Consider the following 24,338-nt stretch of genomic DNA (forward strand, 5'->3'; position numbering starts at 1 on the left):
TACACACGTATGCATGTGATGTGCGTGTTCACGTTAGTTTTCAGTAAAGCTGGTATCAGACACGAACTGGACAATTTGAAACCATTGGGTCCGGACTTTCTCCAGAGTTTGACTTTCACACATGAACTCTATGATATTTGTATTCTTTGCTCGAGAGCCTTTTCTACGGGGCCTGGCTGCAGCTCTGGAGAAAGTCTGGCAGCTCTCACTTGGACATTCGCTCTCTCACACGTGTCCAGTGATTCTCTGGAGTTTCAGTGCATGTCTCCGTGACAGCAGCTTAAAAACACTTTGTTCCTTCCTGGCAGCAGCTACAGAGAGAAACATTTAGTCGGGTGGAGCTCGAGGTGAAAAACAAGTCTTTTGTGGCTCGTGGGCAGAGCCGGTGCCTTCTCCTGACCCAGGGGTATCAGTTACATTCTTCAGACTCGTATTACACCACACCTCGGTGGTTAACTACCGAAAGCAATTAAAACCAACCACACCTCTGAATGCTAACCTGCCTCCCGGACTCTTTCAACAAGATTCATTTAGTTTCTCTGACCTGGGACTTGAACTGTATCTCTACATCTAAGGAACTTGTATTTTACTTGAATACAAGTTCCACCACACTACAAGTTCCAAAACATTTTCCACCACAGTCGTTGTATCTAGTTACTTTAATACTCTAACACTTTTTTTTTGTCGTACTAAATATACAACAAACAAATACAATACGTTGTTTTGTGGATCAACCCTTTTAATATTTCATTTTCATTTTAACGTCCACAAAGCTTGTAATGTTTTCACGTGAGCAGGATTGTGCAGAAACTACCGGACGGATCACAATGAAACTTGATGGAAGAATGAGTTACGGGTCTGGAGTGAAAGCATTTATTATTATAATTATCGTGATTATTGTTATTATAATGTTATTATATTATAATATAATTGTATATCCGACCTCAATACGGGAAACTTACTATACACACGTGAAACTAATTCTTTCCTGCACGTAGCAGTGACTGCTCCTGCCTCAATGAGAACAACTTAAATACTGCTGGTGCGTGCCAAGGAACATCTACAATGTCTACGATTATTAACATTGCATGCTGGGAGGCCGGTCGACCTGCAACACGCTGCAACCCTGGATGGTTCCTGCTCCACTGTACGTGTGTGCCACTGAGTTAGTGCTGAGAATGAATGAAAGGAGCCAACTTTCCTTTGACTTGATTTCCCTCTGGGGATTGAATAAAGTGATCTATCGCTCTGTGAGACCTTTGCTCACATTGAAAAATGGCAGATTTCCCACATATCTGCGGTAAAAGAGAGGATAGTGAGGGAGGGGGGGGGGGGTCCAGCAGGGGGTGGAGGAGCCGTGAGAGCAGAAGGGCTGCGATGCTCGTGATGGGATTAAACGTCTGCTCCAGCTCTGGGGTTTCCTGGATCCGAGAGGAAATTAGAGCGAGAGAGGAGAGACAGAGGAGCAGGGACCAAGCTGAAGGGAACTGGGAGAACTGGGCTCTTGAGATGCTCGAGCGCCACAGAGCAAGCTGGTTTCTGTGCATCCCTGCAAACTCAGAGGTTATCGTGAGAGGTGGGTGTTTTTTTAAGTACAATTTATTATTGCATGTTGCAAAGGAGGGTTTGTGCTTTGTGTTGTGGTTATTATGATGTCTAAGTTCTGTAGAGATCCACTTTGTTCTGGGAAATGATTTTTCCTAAATTCTTCTGTTTCTCGTGTGAGGAAACAACGATTTATCTTTTATTTCAGGTTAACAAAGCTAAAGTGCATGAAACATAAACTGCGTTGCTTTTTATTGCAGATATCTGTTGAGATAATATTGGAATATCTGTATATCTAGTGTGTGTTCACGTGTTTGTGTAAAGGAATGCAAGTGCAGAGACAGGGACTAAACTGGGGAGGTGCTGGGGCAGCGAGTGGGAGTGTTTACCCACAGATGGCCTCTCAGTGGTGGGATTGTGATAGTCCAGCGTCCCCCCCCCCCGCGGTCCAGCTGGTACCGCACACGTCTTACCTCCTCCCGGCCAAAGCATTACCTCATCACTTCTTCTAACGATCGCTTTTAATATTCTTTGTAATGTTCGACAGTTTGAATATCGTTATATAGTGTTCCTCTATTTTTAAGACTCGAATGTCACCTCATGAAACCACATTTAAATTCACTAATTTTTATTTTGGATCTGCACCAAATTTCACACACTTATAAATATCAGTCGCCTAAATATGATTTATTTTCATCAGGATCCGTTGAATAATTTGCTGAGAAATCAAGGAAACTGTTGAAAAAACGTCATAGAAAGTGGGAAAGAAAATTATTGATCTGCACCAAAATATACTGGGTTCTTTCCTGACCAATACCACGTCCGTCCACCAGGTTTTGCAGTAGTCCGTGCATTAGCTTTAGCAGAATCCTGCTAACTAGCAGACGAACGAACAAACGCAGACAAAAACATAACCTCCTTGGCAGAAGTAAGAGAAACGGATTTAGGGAACGGCATTGGTCGTAGTTTGCAGGTTGTAAGCGTCTTTTTTGTGTTTTAAAAATAACGTGCTTTTAGTTTTCTCGTGCACATCATGTCTCCTACGCTCTATTGATTGAAACAGGCCTGAGGCGTTGACAGCCTCCAAACCGGTTAGGACTCGGTGTCAGCATCCAGCTGGCTGATGGCAACTGGAACTGGATAACCTCCAATTATACTGTGTGTAACAGAACATCCTGTCTGCTCTCGTGGGAAGTCACATGGAAGTTGGCGCCAACTGATATTCCTGTCCAGAGAGTGTCCACGTCCACCCAGTGTTTGCACAACTGTTACAGAAGGATTATAAGATCACTTAATGTCTCACTCGCTGAAGAGACTGTCTCTGTTGTGGGAGTGAGAAAAACACCGGCAAAGCCCAGAAGCACCCGGAGCTCGTTCTCATCTGGAGCTATGCCCCCAGTTCGGCCCCCTCCACCATATCTCACCGCCCGCTCGGCCTTCCTCCTCGGACTGCTGCTCCTCGCTCACCGGGGGCCCTCACACGTCAGCTGCCAGAATGACACCGAGCCGATCGTGTTGGAGGGAAAGTGCCTGGTGGTGTGCGACTCGTCCCCCTCCGCGGAGACAACGGGTAACGCTCTGGGCATGTCGGTGAGGTCAGGGACCGGGCGGGTGGCGTTTTCAGCCGTACGCAACACCAACCACGAGCCCTCAGAGATGAGCAACCGCACCATGACCATCTACTTCGACCAGGTGGGTTTCACCAGGCTGTTCACTTTATTCTCCTAAACCCATCACGTCACAAATCAAGCCCTTAAAGAAAACTACATTTCATCCCCTGCTGGACTGTGACATTTCCCACATAAACAACAATGTCACGATTTTAGAAAATGAAACATTGCACATGCATGAGCCTTCGTCTGCTGCCACATCAGATTTCTACGAAGCTTTTGCACAAAACTCTTGGGAGCAGGGATTTAATGAGCTGAGGTCAGGTCTGGCTGCAGCTCAGTCAGGCTCCCACACATGTGTGGCCTTGCCTAAACCATCAAACTGCACGAGCACCAAAGATGTGGGTGAAGATATGTGTACAGGTGTGTCCACACAAAAATATGTGGATGCACCATTTTCATGTCCTGCCCCCATCAGGGCACATGGTATGTGGAACGTTGTGTTTTCAAGCTGGTGCCTGTGAATCATCCGTTTGAACGATGCAGTGTAGCGACTTGATTCCTAAACCACAGGCACCACACACTTACATGATCTGATAGGGTTTTAAATGAGACTTTAATTTGGGATCTGTTGTTGACACTATAGATAAAGAGTCGGGCATTTGCTGAGGCCAATATACGATTTATTCACTAATGGATCTTATGGGCTGTGCACAATTTGACAGCAAACAGTTGTTAAGATAATATAACATATATTATGTAATAGATAATATCTTTATTTATATAGCACCATTCAAAATAGCTGTTGGAAATAAAATAAAAAGTCTGACTTCCTCTGGTAGCCTGTTGCTGGGGCCGTGACAGCAGAGCCACTGACAAACCTCGAACAGGACTTTACGTTCTGACTGCTGCTGCGTTCGGTGACAAGGTGTAAGAACCCCCCCCGCTGGAATCTCCGGTCCCTGATCACACTGTTCATACAGAAAGTACATTGGTCCTTTGCCAACTCAAGGCATCCAACAACAAACCTGAGGATCTGAGTCATTGCTCGTGTCATCATGTGCTGATCGCTGTCCTCAACCCGGTACACCTGGTAGAACACTTTGTTCTCATCCACCTTTTGTTTTTCTATTTTAAAGAGACGCTCAGCGGTAAAAACATTTTTTAAAAGTAGGCGTATTTATCAGATATTGCACATTTTAATGTTGCTTTACTTTGCTCCGGCCCTGTTGTGCTACTCTATAAACATCATCTTTTCATTTTGTTTTCAGATCTTGGTGAATGTTGGCAGCCACTTTGACCCAGCAAGGAGCATCTTTGTTGCCCCGAGAAAAGGAGTCTACAGCTTCAGCTTCCATGTGGTCAAGGTCTACAACCGGCAGACGATTCAAGTAAGAACGGCAGCTTCAAGGAATAGTTTAGTTAGTTAAAACCAATCTAAAACAAGAAAATAGGACAAAAAAACGCATAGATGTGAAGCATATCCTCATCACGTTTTCTGTCTTCTCAGGTGAGTCTGGTTCTCAATGGCTCGCCGGTGATCTCGGCCTTCGCAGGTGACCAGGATGTGACCAGGGAGGCTGCCACCAACGCCGGGCTGGTGATGATGGAGAGGGGGGACAAGGTTTACCTCAAGCTGGAGAGGGGGAACCTGATGGGCGGGTGGAAGTACTCCACGTTCTCTGGCTTTCTGGTGTTCCCCTTGTAGGCTGGTCTAGGGTCAGATGGTTACTTTCTGACATAAAGGAGGAGGCGTCAGTAAATGCTGTTTGAGTTCCACATTAAAGCTGGAAGTGACATCCAAACTGCTTTGATGCCTCTTTATAAGCATCAGATGGGTGAATTCACGTTGCACCTGAATGTAATTTCCATTTGTGTTGCGCTCACGTGTCTTGTTGTGCTGTACGTGGTCTAAATACTGTAGCGTGTCATCTACCCTGTCTGAGGTTCAGTGATTTTCAGTTAGTGCATGAAATCCGATGTTTGTGGCAGTAAAGAAAATGATTGTGTCTGTTCCCTGACTCGTACCAATCTGTCTGTATGTCTACATGATCCAGTTAGTGCTCAGCGGTGCTGGATGAAGTCGTGAATGTGATCTATGCAGTTTCAATAACTTGAGGGACATAAGGAATCTTCCTGTGGAGTTGACACCACCCTCGTGTTTGTTCTGTAGGAAAACGACTGTAAACAGTTTAGCTTTGCACTAGAAACTACAAACAGGGTGAATGCTAAGCTAGCTCTGTCCCAAATGTATAAAATCCACCTTCCAGGAGGTCTAAAGATCACGAGTCAGCACGTTGTGTCTCATTTGTTTAATCCAGCTGTGGCTTCACCCCCCCCCCGACACCACATCAACCGTCAGGCCTCTTTAAAGATATTTATCGTCAAACATGAGAAAAGTTTATATCAACGTATTGTCGGTCCTATTTTATGTTTTGTTGGATAATTTGGGTGATAATTAATTTGGGGGATTTCCTCCTCTAACGTGTGGAACTACAGGTACCATCATGCATTAGGAAATGTAATTAAGGCAAAGTGCTGCCACGCTAGTTAGCATGTGGGCGACATCTTTAGGCCGGTTGTCTCGGCCCACGTTTGCCGACTGGCACCATTAAAAATACGCCGAATTAGTCATTAGCAGTTCCTGTTGGCCATGTACCGATACGTGCACAGAAAACTATCACTGGATTACTTTGGCACTGAAGAAAAATAATCTCAGGCAAGTTCTGCTGTTTAAAGTCTCTATGTTTGACCCATTGACAGTTTAAGTAAAAAATATGTGAATCGTGTGTTCGGGTTTGAGTCTGGATAAGAGTTTGAAAACCGGAGGAGTACAATGACAGGGTTAGGGGGTTCAGCTTCACGCAGATTGATAAAGTCCAAAAGGCAAAATGAAAAAAGCTTCACTTTCCATTTGAATTAATTGAATAGCAACACTTTTTATTCATGTTTAACGACTTCTCTTATGAGCTTTCATTAAAAACCTTTCTCAGTTTTGGTGATTTACAAAAGAGTCTGAGCTGTTTTTTTTTTTTTAAATTAGATTTTGAGATCACTGCTGATAACATCGTCAAATCATCTTGCTACAGCCTGCGTTAACAAATCTGCTCTCGCTGTGTAATTCTGCAGTTCATTAGTCTGACAGCTTGCACATGTACTTATCTGACAAGGACACACGCTCATCACGTCCTTGATAAATGCTGAAACTATCGTGGCCTCCAAACCACCTCTGCTGTACTTTTCATACGCTCTCGAAATCCCTTGATGCCGACAGACGGTTGTTCCTTAAATAGCGGGTATCCCTCCCGCGTGGCGCCAGAGATGATACGAGGATCACAGTCACAGTCAGACATCTAGAAAGCACCTATACGTGAATCCTGATGCTTTCCTCACATAGAGTCCTGCACCAGTATCGGGTACAAATATTTTTAAACCATTCAAACAGCAGCTTTATTGAAATCCCTAAAGGGAACATGTATATCTATATGTGAGTTTGTCGTCCTCGGTGACGCACGGCGATGGACTGTCTCTCTGCGGTGGATCCGGTGGCAGATGGAGGACTGGCGGTGAAGGAGCGGTTTCGGTGCCAGAGGCCTGTTGAGTTCACACCGGACCGTCTCTGTGGATCAGTCTCAACGGCCCGGTGCACAGCGGAGGCCTGTGTTAGCACTTTGCTGACTCGTGTCTGGAGGGAAAAACCATGTGAAGGCTCCAAAACTACAGAAACGCCTCGAGACAAGGATCCACGCAGAAAACGGAAAAACCCAAACACCAACCGAGATGAATTCATCAATAAAAGTTCAGCAGAAGTTTTTTGCAGCTTTAGATATTCATCCAAATGAATTCATCCGTCGTCTAGTTGACTATTTTCATTCAACTGAATGTATGAGAAATGAGTTTGGAGTATTTATAAGAAGAATCGGGTTCATGTGAGTAATAAACTCCACAGACGGACGGAAAAACTGTTGTGATACAACAGAAACCCAGAAAGTCCAGTTATTAATTACGACTGTTTTTATGACTGTTTATATTCTAGATATCTTTTATTTCCAGTACATTTAGAGGACGATTCTGTCAAGTATTCAAATCCACTGTCACATTGGATGTCTGACACACTTATGATGGAACTGGTTTATGATATTCATAGAATTTTTATTTAAAATGAACATTTGAAAAAAAAAGAATACAAAGTTAAACCGGGTAAAGATAAATCCACAAAAAGACACAAAAGTATAAAAAGAAACCAAATTGATACCAATGCAGAAATATGTTGGTGATCCAATTCTGTATTTCAGTGCAAATGAACGTGGCCTGTAGCAAAACCTCTGTTCCACTAAAGAGGTGGAGATTCCATCTTTGGGAATAGACTGAACGTGAGACTTCCATCAACCATCACACGTGTCCTGTACGGTTGATTCTTCTGTTTCCTTCCGTCAAAATGTTGAGAATAAAGTTGACAATAAAGTGGAAATGCTGATAATGACACTAGAGCGGAAATGTCGAGAATAAAGTGGAAATGTTGAGGATCAAATCAAACTAAAACGGGAATGAAGTCGGAGGTTTAAGCGACTGACAGCCATGTTCTCTACGAAGCCCGAATACAGGTGACCTCACTGTGAATCTCGATTTCAGCGATCATCTACACATTTTGTAGACGCAGTCATACGTGCTAACTCCAGTAGTTTATTCTTATAAGTTTGACTTTGATCTTGGAAAAAGATTCTATTCTTTACTTTTTCGACTTTGATCTTTTTTTCTTATGTCTGGTCCCAATACTCTTCTGTACTTTTTGGAATTTCAGCTAAAACGACGTGAACTGTTTGGGAACAGGTTAGATTCTAAACCGACCTCTTGTGACTCACGGTCCGTCTGGCGTTAAGTCGTGTTTTGGCGCCTGATGGTGGCCTGGCGCTGCGACCGGGGATATTTGCCGACTACAGCTTGTTAAAAACCACATGATCGGACTTGGCTCCTGTTTTTCTGCTGACGGGGGCGAAAGAGAGGTGTGATGCGTTTCTGACTGGTAAAACATTTTCAAAACAAAAGAAGCAGAATAAATATTCCCTAGAAACACCAAAACATAATTTCAAAAGCCTGCATGTCACCAAATCTGAATCGTGTTCAGAAGCGAACCTCCTCAGTGGTTGTTCCTGCTTCCTGGATGTGGTGACGGGGGGTTGACACGAGATGGCGCTGTTGGGTGTCGCCTCCTCTCTAAAGGCTCCTTGTTGATGTACATGGTGTTTTTGTTGCCGCTCTGAACTCCCGTCACCTGGCTGCAGTGGATGTAGACATTGTATGTCGGTTGACTCGTAGAAGAAGGGGTCGGGCTGGAAAACTGACGCTGCACATGTAAAAAACGACAAACGAACAAAATGAGTTCAAAGAAGAGAAGAGATGAGACTAAAACTGTGACCAGGCTTTAAACGGACAGTTGAAAATGTCTAATACCGATCAAAATATATTAGTATTTCATCCAAATTTCTGTAATTCTTCCGGGATATTCAAATATTTCTCACAAATATAATGATCTTTATAATTATACATGTTTTTTTGCATAGTAATGTACTGATTAAAGTGCGTGAAAGCACGATATAGAAGACGTAGGGTCACTTCTCTTCCTTGAGTGGTTATTCATTCTCTGATGCACGTGATTCATGATAAATGTGTTTTCTTAAGTTTGGAGACATTATGGTCATTTCTTAAATCTACCTGGAACTGTTGAGATGAGGGATTCTTAGCTGCACTGGCCTGAGGTGACCTCGTGGTGGAAGGAGGCGCCGGCGATGCACTGATGGGATGAACGGAGGAAGCTTTGGCTTTATGGTTGTCTGTGGACGAGTGGGTCTTGTCAACATCACACACGTTTGCTTGTCGGGATGCCGGCGGGTCTGAGAGGGAACACACGCATGTGAAAACTTGAAGCTGTGGTAGATGATTTTGACCTTAAAGTAAAGTTCCCCCTCCGGCTCCAACGCCAACTTCCTGTTTACCTTTGACCCTTTGATTTGAGCTCCTCCCAAAGGCCACTTCCTGCAACAGAAGGAAGTAATAGTTCTGTTTGTGAGTTGTTTACGATGAACCACTCAACCATGAAACACTAAAACGGCCGGTTGCATGTTTTAATAGATTGGTTTTCTACTGAGAAATAAACATGCTCATCCCTTAATGACTGCACAGCGAGAGGTTTGCTTCTGACAATCGAAACTCAGCCGACGGTAACGTACATGAACTTGTGTTTTAAAAGACACACTGAGAAAAAAACTGTTACTGCAAATCAAAACATAGAAAATACATATTTTAAAAACCACAGATTCTCATCCGTCGTATTTACAGTAGAGCTGATTGGAGCCATGTATGTGGGGACTTCATCCTTTTCATTGTCGAGTTGTCAAATACTTCAATTAAATAAAAAATACCAGATAAGTACTATAAAAATACTAAGTAAGGAAAAGTAATTAATTTGAAAGTTTACAAGCAAAATACAATCAAAGAATCTGAAGTAAAAATCCTTGTTTTGCAAAAAATGTATCGTAGGTTATTATATATAAAACATGTAATATGCAGCGTGATATGTATATAATAGTATGACTTAAATTAAATATATGTGCAAATTTATATATGATATATTTACAAGCGAATTGATAAAATATATGTATTTTGATACATATAATATGATACACTGTTCATAGATCTAAATTATATATACAATATATAAAATAACATAAGTAAATATTAGATTGTTAATGTTGATGTGTGTGTATATATACATATATATTTTAAATTACTATATAAATTCTGTCTCTGATTGACCTTGACACAAACTCAATGTGGTGCAGCAGGAAGTGATGCATGTAATATTTCCCTGAAGCAGCAAAAACACACGTCGTGAAGAAACATCACAGTATTGACCAATCTGTGGCACAGGGGAAAAATCGAAATACCTCACAGACCAGTGAGTCACTTCATGATTTATAAGAAATAAAGTAATTTCATCCGGTGAGAACGCGAACGATGCAGCGAGGGTCTGAACTCTGATCATATCTAATATCTCTATATATTGTTTCTCACCTGAACGGGCGAAGGTCCCGTCAGCACATTATCCTGAATGTTCACCTCTTGAACTCTGGGAGCCCCTGGAAGGAAAAGACGGATTCAATGACACGAAATGAAATCTGTGTTGTCTGCTCACAGTTCTGTGGTTTCACAGACTTGATCAAACTTTGTTAAACTACTAACAAATAAGCTAAACTTGTTCCAATTACCTCAGGGACAGCATTAGATGCATTTAAAGGCTGCTGTCGAGAGGTTTATAATAACAATATGAATAATAATCATAATTTTGATCAAACTCAAAGGAAGAAATTCATTATCTTCTGCAGTTGGATGAGAAGATTGAGTTTCCTCTGCACATGTGAAGCTAAAGCCAGCAGCTGGGTTCTGCTCAGAGTATTTCATCCAACTCTCGTTTCAGAAAAGTGGATGAAAAATCATCTTTTGAAAGTGAGAGAATTTGTAAAACCTGAGGCCGGAGTGACGTGAAGCCTCTGAAGCTGCTCCGCTATTCTGTCTCGTTCCTTCTGCTCCTGCAAAACAGGAAGAGAAATAAGTGAATCAGGAAGCGACGGATCAGTCTCCAGTGGTTTTGATGCGTCACGTTAATGTTGTGCAGCGTCAGCGTGACACGTTTGTGGAGATGTGTGATATTTACCAGTTTCTTCAGCACTTCATGGACGGCATCATTAATTCCATGTTTGTGCGTCTGATACAGTTGCTCTGTGATTTTTGTACATTCTGCCAGAAAGATTTCATGTTAGAGCACAAACGAGTAAAGGTTTAGTATTTGTCTGTGTTTGTTAATCCCCAAGTTCCCGCCCCAAACTAAAACGTCATATATATATTGTATTAATTGTATTATGCTCAGTAGCTTTCCCAGGCTAAATGAAGTGCTCTTCTCACCCAAGGATGAGGGTCTTTGGGTGGAACTGGCCCCCCAGCAATTTATCATGAGCTCCTTCAGTCCCATCAGCTCCGCCTGGTCTGCAACCTGGCTGAGCTCTTCCAGCGATGGTCGGTCTCCCTCGGGGATCCGGAACATCACGACGCTGGGGAGTGCATCTAGAGCAGGGGAGAGATTGTAAAAACAGGTTGTGGAGACTGTGTCCTGTTGAGATTAGATGAAATGTCGACACTTTAACGTAGAAATGTAATTTGATGTATTAAAGCTTGTATTAAAGCTGCATTGACCAAATATTAACAACAGAATAAACACGCCTGATAGACCAGATGACAAAATCTGCATTTTAGTTCATCCTGATATAGAATCATTTTTTTTACTCTAAACTTTGGCACCCCCTTGTGGTAGAATAGAAAGTGTGTAATAATTAAGACACTTTGTAATTTTGAAAGATGTAGAGATTTAAACCCCCCAATTAAATAAATTTGGTCTAATTAGTTTGATTTGTTCAAATAGTAGTTAATATCAAGAATATATGTGTATTGAATTTTGAATAAAACAAGACTGAAAATAGCAGCACGTCCTCACAAATGATTTTTTCTTTTCTTTAAATGTAATTTAACAGATTAATCATCAAAACCGCTGCTGATTATTGTTCTGTAGGTCGAATCCCCAACTAATAATTCCAGTTCTGATAAGATCACTGTAACATTACCTGGACCCGTTTTATTTAGATAATTTCCTCCTGCGCTGAGATCAGATTCTGCTAAAGATCCAAATTGAACAGGCACAACTGTTGTTTTTCAGAACTACAAGTGGTGGGCGTGGCTCACACACGTGGGATTCTGCCGTCCTGGCAGCATGTGGCTCAGTGGAGAGAGAAGCTGTGAAAGACCGAATCATCACTTACGTGGATACGGTTGTTTCCCTGTGACGATGGACCACAGCAGGATACCATAGCTGGAACAAAGAGAAGGTTAAAGACCACGATCACCACTTGTAGCCAGAAGCAATCAGGACCAAGCTAATTAATGTTCTTGGCAGTTTGTTTACTGTCTGACGTCGCTAACAAGAGAAGTAGAATTAATACTCAATCGTCAATCAATTGTTTTCTGAACATTAGAGCGTGAAAACATTTCAAGTAATAACACTAATTAAAACCTGAATATGAGCATAACACGTCTCCCTTGAAGTTACACAACAAATAAAACAGTTATTCAAGCCTGGTTCACTGCTCTCGTACCTGTAGATATCAGAGGCTCGGGAAGGTTTGTAATTTATTCCAAAAGCCTCCGGTGGCATGTAGCTGATCGTCCCTCCCCCGTCTTCTGTATCCCTCCTGGAAACCTGAGCCTGAGTCTGACTAGGCTTAGAAAGGCCAAAATCTGTGAGCTGGAGAAGAAGGGGCAGTGAGGGACACAATTAGCATTGGGACCATAACAGATGCAAATTCCAGCATATAAGTTATTCTGCAGAAAATGAAATGTATTAGATGTTTCAGGAGCTTCAGGAGCTGCCTTTACTACAAACGTTGGGTTTTTCATCTTTGTAGAACTTTTATATTCACTAAAAACCTAAACTACACACTAGAGGAACTGAAACAACTGAAGCTGTCTCCAGTGAGGCCTGAAGTTTGTCAAACTCTTTGGCAACCTTTTCAGTAATAAACGCTTATTGTCTCGCTCATATCATTAAGTTTCCATAAAAAAACGTGCCATAACAATATCAAGTGAGCCTCGCACTCACCTTGACATTGAGATACAAGTCCAGCAGCACGTTGCTGGGCTTCAGGTCACAGTGGAGGAGGGCAGGGGAGAGGTTGTGGAGGAAGTTTATCCCCAGGGCCACCTGGTGAGCCAGCCTGAAGACCAGCGGCAACGGTGGAACTCCGTCTAAAGTGCTCTGTTCACAAAATGTGAGGAATAAAGACAGCTGGGTTCAACCTCTGATAACAACGAGTCCACTTGTTTGTTTGTCAGCAGGATTACGCAAAACTTCCGTTTAGTCGTATTTGCGTAATCCTGCTGAAAAGAAAAAGCAACGAACAGACACAGGTGAAAACATAACGTCATCAACATAACAGATCGTCCCGCAGAGCAAGATTCATCCTCGTGGAACCATCACAAGTCCACGTGGAGATGATTCACCAGGGAGCAGTGAACTCGCATGATTATCTGACTTATTAGGACTCATCCTCTGAACATTTGTACCAAACATCATGACAATCCAACATGGGGAAGACCTTTTTTCCAAAAAGAACAAATGTCGACACACACACACTGACATGACTGCGTTACCTGTAGCGATTCCAGAGATCCTTTCTCCATGTACTTCATGACCAGACCCAGCTGTGCTGAGGGCCCAAAGTTCGGCGGCTGACCATTGTAGAGTCCAAGGACCTGCATAACATACTCGCTGCTTCCTTGAAGCATCATTTGGACCTCCCGCTGCAAAGCTTTGATCCTTTTTTCGTGTGTCTGTCTGTGTGTGTGTGTGCGTGTGTCACGTCAGTAAATCTCACTTATTTTCACTTGCAGACAACAGAAAATCTTCTGTAGCTACTCACGCGTTGTCGTTATGAAGCAGCTTAATGGCCACGTCGCAGCACCACCCCTGATGCCTGACTTTGTAGATTTGTCCAAACCCCCCGGAGCCGATTGAAACCCAGCTCGTGAGGCTGGAGTCTTCGATCACTGGAGGATGAACTCTTTCAAGGTCCATGGTAATTCTGTAGAATATGTTGGAAGGGAGGTAACACCGAGGGAAGCAGGTCAGAGTTTATCTCCAATAAGGAAACTTTTAAAATGTCGCTGCTCACCAGCGTTTGCGGGATTGGACCAGTTTATTCCACATGTAGACGTGAAATTTTCTCAATCACTATTAACAATCATATTTGCTGAATGACAGTTGACATGTAAATGGTAGATGGAGTGCATTCAAGTAGCTCTTCTCTTGTCCTGTCGACCAATCTTCACATTCACACACAATACGGCACCTGAGGCAGTTTGTTGTTCAGGTTCCTGCAGACTGGACGAGTGTTTGAGAGACTTCTTGAACCAGTGAAATTATCAAATCCTGTTAACTTTTGACTTTGGTAATGTGTAACGTCAATGTATCAGATCATGTGACACAAACATATATATGTATTTCTTTATTGGATTATTTCTCAATAACTTCATTCTCTCTGTTAAGAACTTAGTTAACTAACAGAGGCCCATGGAAACTTCCTCGAGCTGATGCCGAACTAAGCTGTGAGCGACAGTCTAAAAACAGGAAATCCTTAAGTTCTAGACCCTGAACCAGAAAATATTGGGCATTTTTTGGTTGATGATTGACCTAAATAACCAAACGTAATATATGTCGTTGAGAATCGCTTTTAAAAATCCTTTCTTTAACTCGTCTCCCTCCCAAAATCTGTCATATTCTCTTTCTGTCAGTTCATTTCAGGAAGTAAATAAAACCGAGTCACAGTTTATGGTGTCATGGTGAAAAACATCATTTCTCCTGTTTTTTCCGACTCTTGAATTAACATCGGGGGGGAAATGACCTTTAGGTTCTTCTTCTGAGGCCCATTTCTAAATGTCGGGTGGTTTCATATTCCACGTCGTGTTTCTACAAGCGGCTGAATTCACACGCACACTCACAGACTTAACAGGAAACCACATGTTGTTCAGGTTGCTGAAGGTGGAATGAATACCAAGAACTCCTGTTAAACCACTCGAAGCGTTCACAATTATTCAGATTGTCTTGATTCGTCCCTCACTCAGTTTCAGTTGTTGTAATGAATGTTAATATGATGTAACATCACAGACGAAGCTACCTGCCTTGTGTCCACGCCCCGGCAATAAAGCTTTTTACACGTTTGGTTTAAAACGTTAAAGAAAAAAGAACATTTATCTCTGAACCTATGGTTAAACAGCAGATTCACATCACTTGTGATAATAAGTCAAGTGAAAAACACAACATCAAAGGTAGAGACTACCCCACAGTAGGATTTCCTGATCAGATCAAAGCCGCAGACACTTACAACACTGATAAGGATATGAAGATGATTTTTTAAAAACAGGGAAAGCACTCACCCGTAGGGACACACTCGTTGTGAAAACCCTGCTGCTCGGGCAGCGACTCTCTCTCTCAGCAGCAGCAGCTACATGTGAACAGATTAAAGCAGAAGTGAGAGAGAGAACGACCCAGATCCATCCCATCAAATTCCCTTTCACTTCTGCTTCAGGGCTGAGGTGTGTGTGTGTGTGTGTGTGTGTGTGTGTGGTCACCGTGGTGACAACAGCATTTTTCTTTTATGATTTCATGGCTGTGTATGTAGATATGTCTTCTTTTTTTATAATAATAATCTGCCTGTCTGTCTGTCTGTCTGTCTGTCTGTCTGTCTCTCTCTCTCTCTGTCTCTCTGTCTCTCTCTCTCTCTCTCTCTCTCTGTCTCTCTCTCTCTCTCTCTCTCTCTCTCTCTCTCTCTCTCTCTGTCTCTCTCTCTCTCTCTCTCTCTCTGTCTCTCTATCTGTCTGTCTCTCTCTCTCTCTCTCTCTCTCTCTGTCTCTCTCTCTCTCTCTCTGTCTGTCTCTGTCTCTGTCTGTCTGTCTCTCTCTCTCTCTCTCTCTCTCTCTCTCTGTCTCTCTCTCTCTCTCTCTCTCTCTCTCTGTCTCTCTCTCTCTCTCTCTCTCTCTCTGTCTCTCTCTCTCTCTCTCTCTCTCTCTCTCTCTCTCTCTCTCTCTCTCTCTCTGTCTCTCTCTCTGTCTGTCTCTGTCTCTGTCTGTCTGTCTCTCTCTCTCTCTGTCTCTCTCTCTCTGTCTCTGTCTCTCTCTCTGTCTCTCTCTCTCTCTCTCTCTCTCTGTCTCTCTCTCTCTCTCTCTCTGTCTGTCTCTGTCTCTGTCTGTCTGTCTCTCTCTCTCTCTGTCTCTCTCTATCTGTCTCTGTCTCTCTCTCTGTCTCTCTGTCTCTCTCTCTCTCTCTCTCTCTCTCTCTCTCTCTGTCTCTCTGTCTCTCTCTATCTGTCTCTGTCTCTCTCTCTCTCTCTCTCTGTCTCTCCTTTTTAAAACTCTCGACCCCTGCTTGACTTTTACAGAAACGTTTCGAGCAGCGTATGAAGTTCTACATCTCGCCAGCAGAGGGCTGAGCTTGTAACGACTGACGGTGACTTTAAGTCCCGAAGTGTCCCTGTGTCTTCTGCGCTGTGATAATTGACAGTGAATGTGTGCAGCAATACTGCAGTGTTCACTTTATTAGGTACACCTGCACCAATGCGAGGTAACGTTTCTCTTCCTGTTGGAAAGACAAACTCGCTCCTCGTCTCCCAGGGAGACTTTCAAATAGATGTTATTATATCATATATTATATTTATTTCTCTTTTCTATCCACACGGTGATTTCAGAATCTCTTTAATGCTGTATATGTGTTACTGGTGGAGAAATGTGATGTGTTTTAGACATTATGTCTTTAAGTCTGTGTCACTGAGTCAAACACAGAGAGACAGAAACCCCCTTGTGACGTCAGTGGAAATCCCCCCCCCCCCATCTCCTGTTTGACACAGTCACTTTTAAAAAACACTTTTTAAAATAAAGCTGAATAATAATCATGTTTATTATCTACACTGATAATTCATGGTTAAATTAAAATAGAAAACATGGCGGAATGTTTTTATGTTGAAATACGTTTAGTTTGTAGGATGGTTATTGTTTATTATGAGTGTTGACTCTGTGTGAGTGTGCGTGTGCGTGTTTAAGTGTGGCGTGTGTGTGAGTGTTGCGTGTGCGTGTTTAGTTTCGGTTTTGTCTTCTCTCCCTCCAGCGCCGCGGCAGCACCGATGTCCTGGTCCTCCGCCGCCGGCCTCCTGCTCGCCCTCCGCGGGCCTCGGTGACTCCGGTTCCCCCCTGGCCGCCTCCGGTGCAGCGGCGGTCGGCTGAGATGACGGACGTCGCTCGGTGTCCGTGTTGTTGTCGTCGTGTGAGCGCGGAAGACTGAGGCTGGGATCGACCCGTGTCCTGCTGGGAGAGAAACGTTGACGAGCGGATCGAGCCTCGACGTAAGAACAAACACACAGAAACAAGTTGTTTTGACACTTTTCATCATCGCGAGGCAACACAACCGTGTGTGTGTGTCCGTGTCCGTGCTGCACTTCCTGCTCGGATGTGCTGTTTCTCCACCGTGTTTATTCTACTAGTTTCTATTTCCTCTATAATCACACAGATCACAGTGGAGATAGTGTTACAGCCTAAAACATCTCGACACGAATTATTACATTTCTGATTTATTCCACCACGTTATGTTTGAAGAATACTTATAAGATCCAACATGTGTGCAACTCTGATCGTTGTGAACCCACTGGTTTGTTGTGTGTTGTTGTTGTGGCTCATTTCCACAAAGTGTGAAGCTCTGAGATCAAACTAAATAATATATAAACTTCAGTAAATAGCACAGGGCTGATGGATACTGTTTATGTTATCGAACCCTTATGACGGGATAGTTTACAATTTAACCATAAATTTGATTAAAAATAACCTTAAGTTAAAAGATAAACACGAATATACAGATGGTAAATTTAAAACATAATGTACATCATCTCTGCGTTGTTTATTTTGTTATATATATATATATATCTATATATATATCTTGTGATGGGTTCCACGAGATGAATCTATTATATATATATTACATACCATAATAATAGTATGCCATTTAAAAAAAGTAAAGCCTGACTGAGCATAAGAAACCTACTTTACTTTGTTTGTTTTTTAATTTCAGCCATTTTTTTTTTAAATGTCGGGGGGGGGGTGTTTCAAAAACATGAGTGAAATATATATATATTATTAGTTTATGTTTTTTACCATATTTACCACCAAAGTGTGAGAACATTTCCTACAGTTTTTTTCCGCAGTATGTTTCCACTCTCTGCCGCTGGTAGAAGAACGAGGGATGGACGCTGACAGAGCGGATGGAGGAGGACGCCCCCCCGAGGTGGAGGATGAGTTTGCGTGCGCGGGGATGCTGCGGGGGTCGCTCACGTCGCTTGCACCGCACCGTGGAGCGGATATTCAGGGTGACGTTTGGGATCGGGGCAGACGACCTTGCCCCACGGCAACAACTGGGCAGATTTGGCTCAAACTCCGAGGGCCGAGTCACAACGTGAAAGCTGCCAAGGTAAGAATGTCTCGTGTTTCATTGTCAATTATTAGTCACAGGTTGAGACCATAACAGATCAAAAGAATATCCTGCACAAGGGGGGGGGGGGGGATTCCATCTTGAGGTTTGACGTCATTTGGAGCCAGTCTGTGATCCTGGTGTGAAGCCGTGGTGCCATTAAACATGCTCGGCCCAATCACGTGTCAGTAAATCATCCCTGTTTTTATATCATCAAATAACAAATTAAAACCAAACTTGCCTGAAAACCACCCAAAATGACAGAAACCATCCTAAATGTATTTGTATGTTGACCCTTTAGTCTGGCCCGTGTCCCATCTGCGAACATGAGGAGGCAGGGTTAATGGCCTATACTGCATGTTATTGTTTAATTAAGAACCAAGTAAGCAGCCTGTGATTGAGGCGTTTCTTGTATTTCTGTAGTCGTGTGGATCTAGTTTCACTTCTGATGTTTGACCTAGTTTCTGAACCCTGGTTAGTAAAAGGTGCAGTGAAGTCGTGCTGCTGCTGGTGCAAGTCTCCAGTTCACTGAGAGACCAGGCAGGGTTCGGGGGGGAAGTGACTCATTCAGATGAATTGATTAAAGAGCCTCTGTTGACTTTCCAGCAAATGGTTAAACCGAGTTCTGTTATCTGATCCACACACACACACTGTGTTCACCGATCCACACACACACCACACACACCAGTGCTGTGGCTCTGCTCAACAACGTCAGGCCTCAAACAACAACACAACAGTTGACCGAGTTGAATCCAAGTGCACTTCCTGTTTGCTTTGCATCTCTGTGCTCGTTTTGCGTCTCTCTCTCGAGTTACTTGATTGACTTTGCAGCTTATCTGCCAATGAAGAACATGTGATGTGGTCAAACGCTCCAGAAACAAGTGTGCACCTGGTCCGTGGTTGTGAACGTTACAGTTTCCTTCGCTCCGTGAGTCGGACGACAGGTTTATTTTCTCCACCGATCATCAGTTAGCTCAGATTCATCCACCATGTCTTTGTGATATCATTCGACGAACTGTGACGATGACAAACTAATACTTTTCCTTCACAAGATTCACTGTTTCCATGTTTAACAGCTCAGCCATGATGGTGACAATTGTTTCCCCTCCTTCTTCTAGTTATTCGTGAAAGGAGTCGTGAACCAGGAGGAGCAGCAGGAGGTGTCCTACCCCGGGGTCCTTCACTGCGTCTTCTGTGGAGCCAGAGGGCTGTTCATGGACTGCCTGATAAAAAGCACCTCCGCACACATTCTGGTGGGTGTGTGTGTTCCTACCCTTTTTATTTACTTACTGTGATTAGTGGGAGTACTGGTAGTAGTTTATGAACTATCCTGCCACCAGGGGGTGATCAAATGATTTCGTCCTCATGTCCTCCTCTTTATTTCTAATCTTTTCTATATATTTGACTCTGATGAATTATCCCCCATCAGCCACTTGCTGCTTCCTGTGCCTCTCATGACAGAAGTAATAGTGATATTAATGTGATATTCTGGGATTATATTTCTGTTATTATGTCAAGAAATTACATTATTAGTCAATGTCACTGTCACGTCAGCAGTTATCGCCCTTATGAAGAAACAGCTGCTTGTGTCAAACAGAAATTGGAATTTTTTATGAACATGTTTTCTCATGTTTGCTCAGGGATTTTTTTTAATTTATTTTCAGCAACTTCCCTTTTCAGTATTTGCTGCTGCTCGTTACTACAAACACTTGGGAAATACCTCATGAATGTGTTTACATCTTCATTGTAGAAAAAAAGGGAAGTCAGTGTCAGCTGTCGATCCTGATGTCTCAGCCACTGAAAGACTAATTCTGTTTCCCTCTCATCGAACCAGGTCGGCGCTCCAGGGTTCCTGCTAATATCCGGTCTGGCAGAGCCGGTGGTGCGAGCGTACTCCCTCATCATGGACCTCGTGGAGAGATACGAGGGCACACAGTCCAGACGCTGTGAGACGGAGGACAGAGGCTCGGACGAGTCCCTGGATTCACGCCGGGCCTTCAAAGCTGTGGTTGAGCAGTGGGAGGACAGGCACATCCTGGACCTTCTGGTGCTTCCAGGCTCAGTGAAGGAAATCCTGCTGGATCTGGTGAAAGAATCCGGGCTCGGATCACGCACAAACTTGTCAGGGACAGGCGGAGACGAGAATGGAAGGGACAGACCCTCGGACATCACGTACGCACTCCTTGAGCCGTTCAGCGCTCCTGAGCGGTTGGTTGAAGGGATGAGTGCAGCTTCGGAAAAGACTCCACATCTGCAGGCGCCCGGGGAAGCGCAGAGGGTGCTGAGGAAAGACCACCGCATTCTCCGCAGGAGGTCGGAGAAGAGGAGCAGCCGGAGCAGAGGGAAACGTTAGGGACCAAAGAGAAAGACGGGTTGGGGGAGGAGGACCAACAGGAGCGACAGATGTCAATGGGAAACAAAGAGTTTTGGCTTCTTTTGAAGTTCTTCACAGCCATGGGGTACACGGAGGACGTCGTGAAACGAGTCATAGCCAAAACGGGACCTAAGGAGGCCTCGCAGATCCTGGATCTGGTGCAACAGGAGCAGGATCGCAGTGACCGGGAGCAGATGCCTCAAGGTGGCCCGGACCCAACACATAAAGATGGCGTTACCCTGAATAAGAGCGAGAGGAACCGACCCTGCGAGACGGAGCACAGGGAAGACGAGGAAACGGCAGCAGGGCGAGATCCGGTGATGAGCAGCGCTGGAGAAGCGAGTGGGGCGACAGGAGGCACAACACACTGTGAGGGACGGAGTTCAGAGGAAAAGGAGGAAGGACACGAGGAAGACTTTGTCCTCGGAGTGTTGAAGAAAGCTGCGGCCAGCTGTGGGTACACCGAGCAGAACGTGGCTAAATTCTACAACATGTTGCCTGATCGATCCACCCACCAGCTCCTCCTGGAGCTGCAGAGGGAGGGAGTCAGGGAGACGGACGCCTTCAGCGAGGGTCCCAGGGAGATGGATGATGTGGTGCTGGAGAAAGAGGAGGAGGACGAAGGATCAGATGATGGAGGATGGGTAGAAGTGGAAATCCCAAATTTGCGTGTTGCAGAACAAGATTTGTTCCCTTGGATTAATAAACCGCAGCAGAGTCAACACACCTCACAGCCAAAGCAGCACCAGCCTCCAGAGTCACAAGCTCGACACCCGGTCATCCTGCCGGAGGTCAAAGGCCCCCCCATGCCTACTTATCCCACATCTCTCGATTCTCCACTCGCCAATCTACAAACCAACAAACTTTTTGACAAAGCCATCTACTGGTCCCCTCCGACCCCCTCGAAACCAAATCATTCAGCCCACGACAAAGTCTCACACCCAAAGCCCAAGTCCTCCACTCTGTAAAACCAGCCCTTCAAGCCCCTCAGGCCCCCGTCTTCACCAGGAAGCACTCGTCTCCACCCAGAGCGCGGGAGAGGCGGGGCTTCACGCCTGCTTCTTCCGTGGTGGTGACGGGCGAGCAGCGTTTTCTAGAGGGACTGCAGACCATGTTTGACCTCCAGCTCACAGACCAGCCTGGAGACGCAAAACTGAGGACGGTCATCATTGACGGGAGCAACGTGGCGATGAGGTGGGTTGAAACAACTTGACATGTATCATCCGGCTGTAAAGGGACCCCCCCCCCCCCCCACCTTCTTAAAGATATATAGACGCATCAGGTCTAAATCCGTTAATAGGGTTTGTATGGGTTAAAGATTTAGGTTGTGTGGTTTACTATTTGTTCTTTTAGGAAATATACCACAGATTGTTTTGAGATATAAAAAGTATTTAACTAGAACACCACTCAGTAGAGCACAGACCTCCGTTAAATTCAATCAAGCTGCACCAAATCCTAAACATCAGGCCGCTTAACCATCCAGATCCAGATCCTGGTTCCGCCTTCGGATCCAGATCCACACCAAAGTTCACCGGGTTACTCCCTGACACTTATTACATCCTCCCATTACGTTTCATGAGAATCCGTCCTGACGTTTTTTGTGTAATCTCACTTACAAACCAACCAATCCTTTTGAAAACATGGCGTCGTTCTCGTGGGTTTTTCTCTGAGCAGTCACGGGCTCAGTCACTTCTTCTCCTGTCGAGGAATCGCTCTGGCCGTGCAGCACTTCTGGGACCGAGGCCACCGGCACATCAGCGCCCTCCTGCCGCAGTGGAGGCAGAAGAGCGACCCCCGGATCAAAGGTGACACTTCCTGTTCCTCGTGTTGTCTCATCACCTTCATATTAGCAGCTTTCGTATTTACTTACAGTCGGAGAATCAGTGTCTGCTTTGTGTTTGATTGTGAGTCACGTGTGCAGGGCTGGAAACGAATCAGAGCTGTGAACATGTGATCATGTGTGTGTGTGTGTGTTGTTTGTTGTGCGTCTCAGAGCAGCACTATCTGACGGAGCTGCAGAAGCTGGGCCTGCTCTCCTACACCCCCTCCCGAGAGGTGCAGGGCAAGAGGATCAGCTCGTACGACGACAGGTACGTGATTTTAAAAAGCTTGTGGCTGAGCTGAACGTGAACAAACAGGAAGTTCACGAGCAGCGGCTTGTGAAATCTGTGTCAAAGCACACACTGTTAAATGTTAAACAGCTTTGTGTTGGTGAACGTGACACAACTTATACAACTGATGTATTAAAGCAACACACAATGTGACTTTTACCCATTACCCATGATCCTCTGCTTCCTGACCCAGAAGAGCTGCTGCTTTCACAAATCCACCAAACTCAATACAACACTTTACAACAACATACTGTGTCACCGGTTCTTTCTTTGATTTCTCTCGTCTTCTCCCTCGTTTCCACAGACTCATGCTGCAACTCGCGCAGAAGACGGACGGCGTGATCGTAACCAACGACAACCTGAGAGACCTCTCTGACGAGACGCCGGTGTGGAGGGACATCATCAAAAGAGGTTTGTCGTCACTGGACTGGATTGTGTTCATATGAACCTCGAACATCTGCCATTTTGCTTTCACCTCTATACATTTTGGAAATGTTAGTTGATTAATTGACACTAAATTAATCAGCAACTAAAGCTTCAAACGTAAGCTTTCAGAAGAACAACCAAATGAACACAGCGTCCATCTCTATTTACGAATCTAATGTTGAGCATAAGTCAGCCTTTAGTTATATATTTGTGTTTTTAAATGTGTTTCAGGCAGATCAGAAATTTTACAAATGTGAAAACGATGTTTGTTAAGTAAATACAAACCTAAACTAGATGTTTTTCAGTCTCCCTGATGAAAACTATTTCAAGGCTCAATCTAGTGGTGTGATCTCATGTTGCCTCCCCCCCAGACTTCTTCAGTACACGTTTGTGGGCGATCACTTCATGGTGCCGGACGACCCCCTGGGGAGAGGAGGGCCCCACCTGGACCACTTTCTGCGCTCAGAGCACAGGTATCAACACGTGCACACACACACGAAAGGAAAAGAGACGTTTAATGTAAAGACTGTTGGATTTCCCACGTCACGGTGCCTTCAGAGAAGAACAGATCCAGACTGATGATGTGTTAACGTGTTTCTGAAGGAAGCTCTGTCTCCTCTCAGGACTCCCGACCCAGGAAACCACACTTTCGCCGGCGTAGCGACCACTTTCCCTGCGACCAAACACCCCCGATCCCAAACAGAGGTGCTGAACTTCCGCGACCGAACGCCGGGCGGCGGCGTGAATCCGGCGAGCAGAGGGGGCCGGGGGAAAGGGAAGGGGCCCGGCAAGGGGAAGGACACGGGACACCAGCACAAGCAGCTCGGAGCCGCGGGTTCCGGGCTGATGCTCCGTGCGGACAGGAGTCCCGAGGACACGGCCGACCTGAGGGAGCTGCTCGGTCAGGTGTTCCCAGCTCAGGACAACGTGGTGACGCTGGTGCTGCAGCTGCACTCGGCAGAGACGGACATCAACGTGCTCTCGGATCTGATCCTGGAGCAGCAGGACTAGAAATCCTTCCCGTTTTTTAGACGTGAACTCCAGAACGTGTCCTGTTTTGTGTCTTCCACATACGAAGGAGCAGCAGGAGATTGTCCGGGTCAGCTGGAGTTTGAGTGTTAATGTCGAGTTTTCTTAACCCAAGTTTCCATTTTTCCCTTAAG

At 44.6% G+C, this 24,338-nt stretch overlaps 3 protein-coding genes across 7 annotated transcripts; 2 read left to right on the plus strand and 1 right to left on the minus strand.

Annotated features, from left to right (window-relative positions):
• The first annotated feature begins 1,337 nt into the window (after nucleotides 1–1,337).
• Nucleotides 1,338–5,168, plus strand: si:dkeyp-74b6.2 (cerebellin-1). 2 transcript variants are annotated; one of them, XM_034569313.1, is made up of 4 exons: nucleotides 1,338–1,576; nucleotides 2,609–3,237; nucleotides 4,427–4,546; nucleotides 4,666–5,168. In XM_034569313.1, the coding sequence occupies exons 2-4, from the start codon at nucleotides 2,935–2,937 to the stop codon at nucleotides 4,861–4,863; spliced, it is 621 nt and encodes a 206-aa protein (XP_034425204.1). In that variant the 5' UTR covers nucleotides 1,338–1,576; nucleotides 2,609–2,934; the 3' UTR covers nucleotides 4,864–5,168. The 2 variants fall into 2 exon arrangements, with proteins under 2 accessions (XP_034425204.1, XP_034425205.1); XM_034569314.1 differs by having other exon boundaries at nucleotides 1,357–1,576; nucleotides 4,427–4,580; nucleotides 4,627–4,740.
• Nucleotides 5,169–6,948: 1,780 nt separating this feature from the next.
• On the minus strand, nucleotides 6,949–13,886 carry ripk3 (receptor-interacting serine-threonine kinase 3). 4 transcript variants are annotated; one of them, XM_034569309.1, is made up of 13 exons: nucleotides 13,679–13,886; nucleotides 13,410–13,593; nucleotides 12,859–13,014; nucleotides 12,356–12,504; nucleotides 12,023–12,072; nucleotides 11,115–11,273; nucleotides 10,867–10,949; nucleotides 10,678–10,741; nucleotides 10,227–10,291; nucleotides 9,149–9,188; nucleotides 8,868–9,046; nucleotides 8,299–8,499; nucleotides 6,949–8,268 (listed from the first exon to the last, which is right to left on the minus strand). In XM_034569309.1, the coding sequence occupies exons 1-13, from the start codon at nucleotides 13,831–13,833 to the stop codon at nucleotides 8,257–8,259; spliced, it is 1,497 nt and encodes a 498-aa protein (XP_034425200.1). In that variant the 5' UTR covers nucleotides 13,834–13,886; the 3' UTR covers nucleotides 6,949–8,256. The 4 variants fall into 4 exon arrangements, with proteins under 4 accessions (XP_034425200.1, XP_034425199.1, XP_034425202.1 ...); XM_034569308.1 differs by having other exon boundaries at nucleotides 10,678–10,744; XM_034569311.1 differs by having other exon boundaries at nucleotides 13,410–13,575; nucleotides 13,679–13,885.
• Nucleotides 13,887–18,007: 4,121 nt separating this feature from the next.
• Nucleotides 18,008–24,274, plus strand: khnyn (KH and NYN domain containing). The gene is given in 12 exon segments (XM_034569316.1): nucleotides 18,008–18,132; nucleotides 18,134–18,193; nucleotides 18,196–18,264; nucleotides 19,383–19,517; nucleotides 20,099–20,495; nucleotides 20,498–21,595; nucleotides 21,598–21,832; nucleotides 22,313–22,443; nucleotides 22,632–22,728; nucleotides 23,054–23,167; nucleotides 23,547–23,648; nucleotides 23,799–24,274. Coding segments are annotated over 12 exon segments (2,919 nt in total). The 5' UTR covers nucleotides 18,008–18,039; the 3' UTR covers nucleotides 24,187–24,274.
• The last annotated feature ends 64 nt before the right edge of the window (nucleotides 24,275–24,338 follow it).

The sequence above is a fragment of the Hippoglossus hippoglossus genome, chromosome 18 (genome assembly GCF_009819705.1).
Source record: "Hippoglossus hippoglossus isolate fHipHip1 chromosome 18, fHipHip1.pri, whole genome shotgun sequence".
Lineage (NCBI taxonomy): Eukaryota > Metazoa > Chordata > Actinopteri > Pleuronectiformes > Pleuronectidae > Hippoglossus > Hippoglossus hippoglossus.

Coding starts and splice junctions, on each gene's coding strand:
- ripk3 (XM_034569308.1), bottom strand. CDS start 13,833: ATGGACCTTGAAAGAGTTCATCCTCCAGTGATCGAAGACTCCAGCCTC. Junction 11,274..12,022: donor AGGGAAACAACCGTATCCAC/GTAAGTGATGAT, acceptor CCCCTGCTCTAG/ATGCACTCCCCAGCGTCGTG. Junction 10,292..10,677: donor TCACGTCACTCCGGCCTCAG/GTTTTACAAATT, acceptor TTTTCCTTCCAG/GGGCTCCCAGAGTTCAAGAG.
- si:dkeyp-74b6.2 (XM_034569313.1), top strand. CDS start 2,935: ATGCCCCCAGTTCGGCCCCCTCCACCATATCTCACCGCCCGCTCGGCC. Junction 3,238..4,426: donor TGACCATCTACTTCGACCAG/GTGGGTTTCACC, acceptor TTTTGTTTTCAG/ATCTTGGTGAATGTTGGCAG. Junction 4,547..4,665: donor ACAACCGGCAGACGATTCAA/GTAAGAACGGCA, acceptor CTGTCTTCTCAG/GTGAGTCTGGTTCTCAATGG.